General features: G+C 45.1%; 2 protein-coding genes across 6 annotated transcripts in view; one reads left to right on the top strand and one right to left on the bottom strand.

Annotated features, from left to right (window-relative positions):
• stm (starmaker) overlaps positions 1-5,510 on the top strand; it is a 6,919-nt gene extending 1,409 nt beyond the window's left edge. Inside the window, exons 4-19 of one of the 5 annotated variants that reach the window (XM_047605874.1) lie at positions 1-6; positions 89-124; positions 212-241; positions 465-500; positions 592-627; positions 785-820; positions 1,966-2,001; positions 2,095-2,166; positions 2,270-2,341; positions 2,431-2,502; positions 2,577-2,609; positions 2,792-2,821; positions 3,436-4,149; positions 4,237-4,293; positions 4,392-4,441; positions 5,266-5,510. The exon at positions 1-6 is cut by the window's left edge and continues 27 nt beyond it. In XM_047605874.1, the coding sequence (XP_047461830.1) occupies positions 1-6; positions 89-124; positions 212-241; positions 465-500; positions 592-627; positions 785-820; positions 1,966-2,001; positions 2,095-2,166; positions 2,270-2,341; positions 2,431-2,502; positions 2,577-2,609; positions 2,792-2,821; positions 3,436-4,149; positions 4,237-4,293; positions 4,392-4,402 (1,277 nt within the window). In that variant the 3' untranslated portion in view covers positions 4,403-4,441; positions 5,266-5,510. The remainder of the gene's footprint in view (positions 7-88; positions 125-211; positions 242-464; positions 501-591; positions 628-784; positions 821-1,965; positions 2,002-2,094; positions 2,167-2,269; positions 2,342-2,430; positions 2,503-2,576; positions 2,610-2,791; positions 2,822-3,435; positions 4,150-4,236; positions 4,294-4,391; positions 4,442-5,265) is intronic. The other 4 variants (XM_047605875.1, XM_047605876.1, XM_047605877.1 and 1 more) reach the window with 4 other exon arrangements.
• A 2,392-nt stretch (positions 5,511-7,902) lies between these two features.
• LOC125020362 (regulating synaptic membrane exocytosis protein 2-like) overlaps positions 7,903-10,000 on the bottom strand; it is a 15,428-nt gene continuing 13,330 nt past the window's right edge. Inside the window, exon 16 of the mRNA XM_047605684.1 lies at positions 7,903-7,974. Within this exon, the coding sequence (XP_047461640.1) occupies positions 7,903-7,974 (72 nt within the window). The remainder of the gene's footprint in view (positions 7,975-10,000) is intronic.

Here is a 10,000-nt window from a genome sequence, read left to right as displayed (position 1 = left end):
TGAACGGTAACACGTACACACAGAGGGCTCCTTAGTGCTGACGTTCTACAGTTGTTGTTGTTTACACTTGTTGTTGTTGTTGTTTTAGGAGCCAGTGCAGATGAACCTGTGACAGCACAACCTGGTAACGACACATTAATGAACTAATCTTATGAATCTTATCGACCAGTACATCACCACTAATACATGATCTTATGTTTTAAACCCACAGATGTTCCTGAAAACAGAGGACAAGCCACAAGTAAGCCTGTCTGTCTCTCCACCTGGGTATCTACCTGTCTGTCTGTCTGTCTGTCTGTTTACCTGTCTGTCTGTCTGTCTCTCTACCTGTCTACCTGCCTGTCTGTCTCTCTACCTGTCTACCTGCCTGTCTGTCTGTCTGTCTGTCTGTCTGTTTACCTGTCTGTCTGTCTACATGTCTGTTTACCTGTCTTCTTACCACCTGTCTTTGTTTCGTTTTCCAGCTCCCTCAGACTCAGATGAGGCGACTGACTTGCCAGGTATGTACCTGTCTGCCTGTTTGTCTTTCTTTACCTGTCTCTCCACCTGTCTGTCTACCTGTCTGTTTGTTTACCTGTCTGTGTTTCCCAGCTCCATCAGACTCAGATGAGGTGATTGAATCAACAGGTGTGTACCTGTTTGTTTACCTGTCTACCTGTCTGTCTCTCTACCTGTCTACCTGTCTGTCTGTCTGTCTCTCTACCTGTCTACCTGCCTGTCTGTCTGTCTGTCTGTCTGTCTGTCTCCCTGTCTTCTTACCACCTGTGTGTATTTCGTTTTCCAGCTTCCTCAGACTCAGATGAGGCGACTGATTCACCAGGTATGTATCTAGTTACCTCTCTGTCTGTTCACCTGTCTGTTTATCCACCTGTGTGTCTACCTGTGTGTATCTACCTGTGTGTCTACCTGTGTGTGTCTACTTGTGTGTGTCTACTTGTGTGTGTCTGCCTGTGTGTATCTACCTGTGTGTGTCTACCTGTGTGTGTCTACCTGTGTGTATACCTGTGTGTATCTACTTGTGTGTGTCTACCTGTGTGTGTCTACCTGTGTGTCTACCTGTGTGTGTCTACCTGTGTATATACCTGTGTGTATCTACTTGTGTGTGTCTACCTGTATCTGTGTGTGTCTACCTGTGTATATACCTGTGTGTATCTACTTGTGTGTGTCTACCTGTGTGTGTCTACCTGTGTATCTACCTGTGTGTGTCTACTTGTGTGTGTCTACCTGTATCTGTGTGTGTCTACCTGTGTATATACCTGTGTGTATCTACTTGTGTGTGTCTACCTGTGTGTGTCTACCTGTGTATCTACCTGTGTGTGTCTACTTGTGTGTGTCTACCTGTATCTGTGTGTGTCTACCTGTGTATATACCTGTGTGTATCTACCTGTGTATCTACCTGTGTGTGTCTACTTGTGTGTGTCTACCTGTGTGTGTCTACCTGTGTGTCTCTACCTGTGTGTGTCTACCTGTGTATCTACCTGTGTGTGTCTACTTGTGTGTGTCTACCTGTGTGTGTCTACCTGTGTGTGTCTACCTGTGTATATACCTGTGTGTATCTACTTGTGTGTGTCTACCTGTGTGTGTCTACCTGTGTATCTACCTGTGTGTGTCTACTTGTGTGTGTCTACCTGTATCTGTGTGTGTCTACCTGTGTATATACCTGTGTGTATCTACTTGTGTGTGTCTACCTGTATCTGTGTGTGTCTACCTGTGTGTGTCTACCTGTGTGTGTCTATCTGTCTGCTTCTACCTCCACCTGTGTGTGTCTACCTGTGTATCTACTTGTGTGTGTCTACCTGTGTATCTACTTGTGTGTATCTACTTGTGTGTCTCTACCTGTGTGTGTCTACCTTTGTGTCTACCTGTGTGTGTCTACCTGTGTGTGTTTACCTGTACCTGTGTATATCTACCTGTGTGTGTCTGCCTGTCTGTCTGTTTACCTGTGTGTCTGTCTGTGTTTTCCAGCTCCCTCAGACTCAGAGGAGGTGACTGATTCACCAGGTGCGTCTGAATCCATTCATTCAGGTATTTTTGTGGTTGTGTTTCAGCCATTTGTTGAAGTGTAAATTATGTTTTTTTCTGGTTCATCATCAGATGCTGATAATGGAGGTGAGACCCCCCCAAACACTCCCTCCATGGACTCAGATGAGACCAGTGAATCAACAGGTCAGTGAATGATGTGAATGTTCACCTGTCTATTGTCTATTTACCTGTCTGTGTGTTTATCTGTTTATTCACCTGTGTGTCTGTTCACCTGTCTGTTCATCAGATGCTGATAATGGAGGTGAGACCCCCCCAAACACTCCCTCCATGGACTCAGATGAGACCAGTGAATCAACAGGTCAGTGAATGGTGTGAACAATGTCAATATTCACCTGTCTGTTTACCTATCTGATGACCTGTCTATCTGTTCACCTGTCTGTTCATCAGATGCTGATGATGGAGGTGAGACCCCCTCAGACACTCCCTCCATGGACTCAGATGAAACCAGTGAATCTACAGGTCAGTGAATGAACTTTAAACCAGGTCACAGTCGACACACAAGCTCATTAACAACAAAGTGTTTTGATTCACAGATGAAAGTAAAGGGTCCTCTGAACAAACTGAAGGTAACCTGTCTGTCTGTCTACCTGTCTATCTACCTGCCTGTCTATCTACCTGCCTGTCTATCTGTCTATCTCTTCTAGCGTCACGTTCTTCCTTGTTGAATGTTGATTACTTCCTTTAAAGGAGCAGATTGACTGAAAGTATCTGACCGTGGAATGAGGAACTTCTCTGTGTTTTCTTTCAGCTCTTTCAGAGTCTCAGGAGTCTTCAGAAGGTCAGTGGGTGTGTTGTCTTCTTTCACGTTGTGGTGGACTTACCTGACGTTACGTAACTGCATTCAGCTTTAACTGGCTTTAAGTAATGAGGAGGAGACTGGGGCCACTCCTCATCAGTCACCTCTTGGACATTTAGATGAGTCAGACATAACACAAAAAGAAGTAGATTAAATACTTTGAAATGAGCTCACATAACAGAATATAGTTGGTCCATCATGGTGAGACAGAGACGCTACAGTCGGATTTAAAGGCTGGTGTTTTATATCAGAACAAACCGTGAAGCTCATTTGACTAATTTAACAAGCTGACGTGGCCCAGTTCATTTTAGACATGAAGAGCTAACATAGCTAACGTAGCCGCACCCACTTCAACCCACAAAGTGAAATCATATCAAACCGACGAGGCCGATAGAAACAAACTTCATTTTATTTGTTTGAAATCCATCCGGTTCACCCCAAACCTGAAGCCTCCTCTGGTTGGTCGGACCGTTAGAACGTATCAAAGCAGAACCACGATGTCCCAAGTTCTATGTCATGTCCTATATCCAGTCATCCAGTGTCCACAGACACCGATCAGATATTATTGATGACGGTGTCTTATGGTCCATCCACAGACACAGAGGAAGCTTTAGATGTGGAAACCGATGACAGCGCCGCCTCAGAGGACTCTGAGACTGAAGCCGAGGCCTCGGAAAGTCAACAGGACGAGGAAGACGCCACCGAAGATGCCACCGAAGACAGCGTGGACATGGAGAAGCCAGAGGAGGGAGACGCAGCAGAGAGCGAGGAGTCAGTGGAGGAGGAAGTGAGTCTGGAGGAGGGAGGTGAGACAGAGGCAACAGAAATATCTGATGACGATGATGAAGAAGCATCTGACGGACAGGAAGGGGAGACCATCGACAACACGTCTGAGGACAAGGAGGACGAGGAGGACAAGGAGGACGAGCAGGATAAGGAGGACGAGGAGGACGAGGAGGACGAGGAGAACGAGGAGGACAAGGAGGACGAGCAGGTCAAGGAGGACAAGGAGGACAAGGAGGACGAGGAGAACGAGGAGGATGAGGAAACCACAAGTGAAGCCGACAGTGAGATGAATCAGTCCGACAGCAGTGACATGGACAACAACAGTGAAACGGAGTCTGAAGCCACAGAGGAGGAAGAGGAGGAAGAGGAGGTGAAGGAGGAAGAGGAGGAGGTGGGGGAGGACAGTGAGAAGGAGGAAGAGGTTGACGAGATGGACATGGAGGAGATGGAGGAGGATGTGACCGAGGAAGACCCTGAAAAGGTAGAAACTGAAGAAGAGGAGGACATGTTTGACTCCACTGAAGGTAAAAACTGGTTCAAACAGGATCCACATTCAGGGTTCACGTGGTTCCGATAAAACTCTCTGACTTCCCTGTTGTTTCCTGTTGCAGCGACGCCTTCAGACCAGCCGGACCTGAGCGATGAAGCCTTCCCCACCACCACAGACGGTAAAATTCAGCCTCTGTTAGAACAGTTTAAGGAAAAGTTCTAAAAACTGGAGAAAACTGTAAAGAACAAAAGTAAAATCTGCATTTTCTCTTCATAGCCATGATTTAGACAATGGTCCTGGAAGGAGTGGACTCTCCCTGACTCCAGGTATGACCTATCTGATCCTCCACCACTGATCCTCCACTGATCCTCCGCTGATCCTCCTCCACTGATCCTCCTCCACTGATCCTCCACTGATCCTCCACTGATCCTCCACCACTGATTCTCCTCCACTGATCCTCCTCCACCACTGATCCTCCACTGATCCTCCTCCATCACTGATCTTCCGCTGATCCTCCACCACTGATCCTCCACTGATCCTCCTCCACCACTGATCCTCCTCCTCCACTGATCCTCCTCCACTGATCCACCACTGATCCTCCTCCACTGATCCTCCACTGATCCTCCTCCACTGATCCTCCTCCACTGATCCTCCACTGATCCTCCTCCACTGATCCTCCACCACTGATCCTCCACTGATCCTCCGCCATCACTGATCTTCCGCTGATCCTCCACCACTGATCCTCCACTGATCCTCCTCCACCACTGATCCTCCTCCTCCACTGATCCTCCTCCACTGATCCACCACTGATCCTCCTCCACTGATCCTCCACTGATCTTCCACTGATCCTCCTCCACTGATCCTCCTCCACTGATCCTCCACTGATCCTCCTCCACTGATCCTCCTCCACTGATCCTCCACTGATCCTCCTCCACTGATCGTCCACTAATCCACCACTGATCCTCCACTGATCCTCTACCACTGATCCTCCTCCTCCACTGATCCTCCACTGATCCTCCACTGATCCTCCTCCACTGATCCTCCTCCACTGATCCACCACTGATCCTCCTCCACTGATCCTCCACTAATCCTCCATGATTGTTGGTGTTGTGTCATACTTAGCGTCATTGTTGTTGTTGTTTCTCGACAGAGCAAAGCCCATCGCTGCCACACTGGAATACAGTTGCAACTCCAAGCTAAACTCCAAGCTTCAACTTCCTGTTTTCATGCTGGCCTGTTCCTGATTGGTTGTTTCTGTCCTTTAACTCTGCATAAATATTAAAGTAGCTGCTGATGCCAGATCTGCTCTGTGTGTCTGATTTCAGCCATTAACGTGTTCCTACATCCAACCCCTGACTGGAGGTCAGCGACTAATAAAGACTGTCCCAAACTCCACGAGTCCGTCTCATTGATCCCATCGAACTAACTCATCTCATTTGTTGATCTGATCTGAGGTAAATGTTAAAGTGAAATTAATTGAATTTCAATTTCAACTGTATTCATATAGTTACAATACAAATTGTCGACCACTTAATAATAACGGTTGGTTATATATATATGTATATATATATATATACACACACACACACACACACACACCTGTTTTTATTGAACACATGACAAAAAAATAACTTCTCCTTATGTAATTAAACTGAAATAACAGTAAATAAAGATTATTTCACCAAGATGAAACCAAACACAAACTTCTCAACTAAAGTTCAGAGAAACAACTGATTTAATGACTCAAAACAGTAACCTGAGTTATTTAGAGTAACAGGAACACAACAACATTAAATCTCTGATGAGTTTTAACTGGAAGTCCCTGAGAGCTGGTCGGACCAGATTCCTCACGTTTTCCTCTCAGCTGCTGCTCGTCCGCATTTTTCTGCTTCGTGACAACATGGCCACTGCCGTAGTTTTAACATTTAGTTCTCTACTTCTTTCTTCTGCCTCATGTGTGAGCGCAGACAGGGGACAGGGGACAAGGGACAGGGGACAGGGGACAGGGGACAAGGACATATTAAGGCAGCAAGGCGAGGTACAGGTGTGCTGAGGGGGAGGAGTCAGGTTACCTGGTGCCACAGGCCGCTGGTGTGGAAGAGTGACTAAAGAGATGGAGGAGATGAAGTTTCTCTGAGACCATGAATGAAAACTGACCTGGAGGTCCTCAGAGGTTAACTGATGGGTGGGTGGCGTGGGGGGGCCCTAATAAAGGGTGTTTGTTAGAAAAGATCCCGAGTGGTTAATGGGCTCCTGACCCAGGCAGCAGAGTGTGTCAGTGGTGATACAATTGGCTGCTTGAGAGTTAAGATTTCAATTCAATGTTATGATTGCTTTATTTATTTATTTATTTATTTATTTATTGGGACGGTACATATTGAACAAAAACATGTAAATATGTCAGATTGTAGCCAGAGTCTAGTTTCCGTCTGTAGGCAATGGGCAGGTTGATGTGAAGTTAATGTAAAACAATAAATATATAGAAATCAGTAACAACAAGTAAAGTGCAGTGTTTAACAGAAACATGCATATTAGTCATAAATAAGTTTGACATTTGACACAGAACACACATACAAGAGTTTAGCTAACAAGGTATCAGGTGCTCATTAAAGACCAGGAGGTAGTGGGGATAAAAGGTGCTCATCACCTGAAGTGTAAGATGGACCAGATTCCACATAACCCTCATGTACATGAACGTAAAATAACAGGAGAAGTTGCACATTACTCTGTTGCACTATAAGGACCAGTGTTGGTGTAAACTGTACTCAGATCTATTTGCACAAGATTTAGTTAAGTTGGGGTTAGGTACGATGGTTAGAGGAGGGTTAGAGGAGGGTTAGGTACGATGGTTAGGTACGATGGTTAGGTACGATGGTTAGTGGAGGGTTAGAGGAGGGTTAGAGGAAGGTTAGGTACGATGGTTAGAGGAGGGTTAGTGGAGGGTTAGAGGAGGGTTAGGTACGATGGTTAGGTACGATGGTTAGTGGAGGGTTAGAGGAGGGTTAGTGGAGGGTTAGAGGAGGGTTAGAGGAAGGTTAGGTACGATGGTTAGAGGAGGGTTAGTGGAGGGTTAGAGGAGGGTTAGAGGAAGGTTAGGTACGATGGTTAGTGGAGGGTTAGAGGAGGGTTAGTGGAGGGTTAGAGGAGGGTTAGAGGAAGGTTAGGTACGATGGTTAGAGGAGGGTTAGAGGAGGGTTAGGGGCTTTGAGAGTGCATCATATTAATGAATGTTCTCACAAATATAGCCATAGATGTGTGTGTGTGTGCGTGTGTGTGTGTGTGTGTGTGTGTGCCCAGGTGAGTTTCGCACAGAAGCAGCTGATTTTTGGATATCTGTGAGAAGAGAGTTACCTGAGACTCACCTGAGGAGTCTGGATGTGTTCACTAGCCGTGGACTCTGAGCAGTGGTCCTCATACTGTGTGTTATATTATTACTTTTATTTATTGATATGTTTCGTCCTTCGGGGGTTTCACCAGTCACTTCAGTAGTTTTTTATTTTGCTTTGTTTGTATGCATTTGTACATTTTATATTTTTATGTTTGAGGACGTTCAGTCGTGTTTGTGAATCGTCAGAACTGACAATAAAGTTCCTTTAAACCTGTAACGGTTTAAACCAGGCGGACGGGTCCTTACACTCTGATCAAGTGTTGTGTCGTTTATTCCGGTGTCTCTGAGGTCTCCCCTGGTTCTTTATGCTCGACGGTCCCACAGCTCTTGGTTTCAGGTGGACGTCAGGATCAAAGGTCCAGGTTCAGATCCAGTCTCTCAGAAACCAGCCAGACCGGATTATGCCTTAAAATTGCCCCTAATTCCTCTCCTGGCCCCGGTCCCGGGGTCCAGCTCGGCTCCAGCTGGGTTCTGGTTTCAGGACGTTGTAGAGCAGACGGATGCAGACTCATGTTCTGCCCCGATTCTCACAGACAGCGGTAAAGTCTCCACAGAATAACAGAAGGTCAGTGTAGCACTGAAACCTGAGACCAGTTCTCTATCTGGACCCCCATCCTCCAGGACCTCAGCCCAGACTCAGGTCTACAGTCTTGTTAGGACCAGGGAGGGAGGCAGCCTCCATCAGGAGGAGGACATGAAAGCAGCAACCTCCTGTCCTCCTCATGTCCTCCTGTCCTCCTCATGTCCTCCTGTCTTCCTGTCCTCCTCCTGTCCTCCTGTCCTCCTGGTCCTAATGTTAGAGCAGACCAAGGTCAGGTGTCTGATGATCTAAAACTAGAGGAGCTCGTCTCATTTGATGATTTTTAAATCAAACTCAAACATTTGTGTCGAGTGTCTGATGAACCAACGTTGATTAATGTCCCAGTTCAATAAAAGAATCAATGAAACGTCTTTAAATAGTTGATGTAACGTCTGCTCATGTTTTAACTGCTGGATTAATCATCAGGTGATTGTGTGTAAACTGTGTTGTATGTGTTGATGTTGTGTTGATGTTGTGTGTCTCTGGTCCCTTTAAAAAATAACAGTACAACTACAACTCAATATTAAAACTACAACTACGGATAGACTACGAGTACTACTACTGTACTACTACTGCTGCTGGGTTGACAGCCTGGACGAGCTAACATGCTAACAGACTAAAAAGCTAACATGCTAACAGACTAAGAGGCTAACATGCTAACAGACTAAAAGACTAACATGCTAACAGACTAAGAGGCTAACATGCTAACAGACTAAAAGACTAACATGCTAACAGACTAAGAGGCTAACATGCTAACAGCAGCAGCCCATGTTATCATTTAAACAGACTGATCCAACTTTATTGACAAAGTCCAAACTACAACAAGGTGTAGTCAGTGTTTGTTTAGATGAAGTAGTACTACTAGTAGTAGTAGTATTTGCTGCTGTTGTTGTTGTTGTTCGCGGTACTGTCAGTACTCTGTGCTAGTACCCCACCCCCCTATGAGTATAAATATGAGTGTTTGAAGGAGGAGCTGCAGGTTGGAGCTGAAACTCAGAACTTCAACACAAACCTGAGAGAGAGAGCAGGATGTTGCCACCGTGAGTACTGCTCTTTATACTCCTAATACTACTACTAATAGTACTATTGATACTGCTCTTTATACTCCTAATACTACTACTAATACTACTACTGATACTGCTCTTTATACTCCTAATACTACTACTAATCCTACTACTGATACTGCTCTTTATACTCCTAATACTACTACTGATTCTACTGCTAATGCTGCTCTTTACACTTCCAGTACTACTATTAATAGTACTACTAATACTGCTATATATACTCCTAATACTACTACCAATACTACTACTAATAGTACTAACAATATTACTACTATTAATCTTTATACTCCTACTGCAGCTAATAATGCTCTTTGTACTCCTACTAATACTACTACTAATCGTACCACTACTTCTACTAATCTTTATACTGTCAAAAGTACTACCATACTGTCAGTACTACTACTACTGATTTACTGGTGATCGGTTAGTGATGATTGATTCATCTGGGTGTAAAGAAACTGGTTTCATCTGGTTTGATCTGGTTTAACCTGGTTTGATCTGGTTTGATCTGGTTTGATCTGGTTTGACCTGGATTGATCTGGATTGATCTGGTTTGACCTGGATTGATCTGATTTGACCTGGATTGATCTGGATTGATCTGGTTTGATCTGGATTGATCTGGTTTGACCTGGATTGATCTGGTTTGATCTGGTTTGATCTGGATTGATCTGGTTTGATCTGGATTGATCTGGATCGATCTGGTTTGATCTGGTTTAATCTGGTTTGATCTGGTTTAATCTGGTTTGATCTGGTTTGACCTGGATTGATCTGGATTGATCTGGTTTGATCTGGTTTGATCTGGTTTGACCTGGACTGATCTGGTTTGATCTGGTTTGATCTGGTTTGACCTGGA

Source organism: Mugil cephalus, chromosome 14 (genome assembly GCF_022458985.1).
Source record: "Mugil cephalus isolate CIBA_MC_2020 chromosome 14, CIBA_Mcephalus_1.1, whole genome shotgun sequence".
NCBI classification, from domain to species: domain Eukaryota; kingdom Metazoa; phylum Chordata; class Actinopteri; order Mugiliformes; family Mugilidae; genus Mugil; species Mugil cephalus.
Note: the sequence above shows the minus strand (reverse complement) of the source record. Positions and strands in the feature narration are given on the sequence as shown.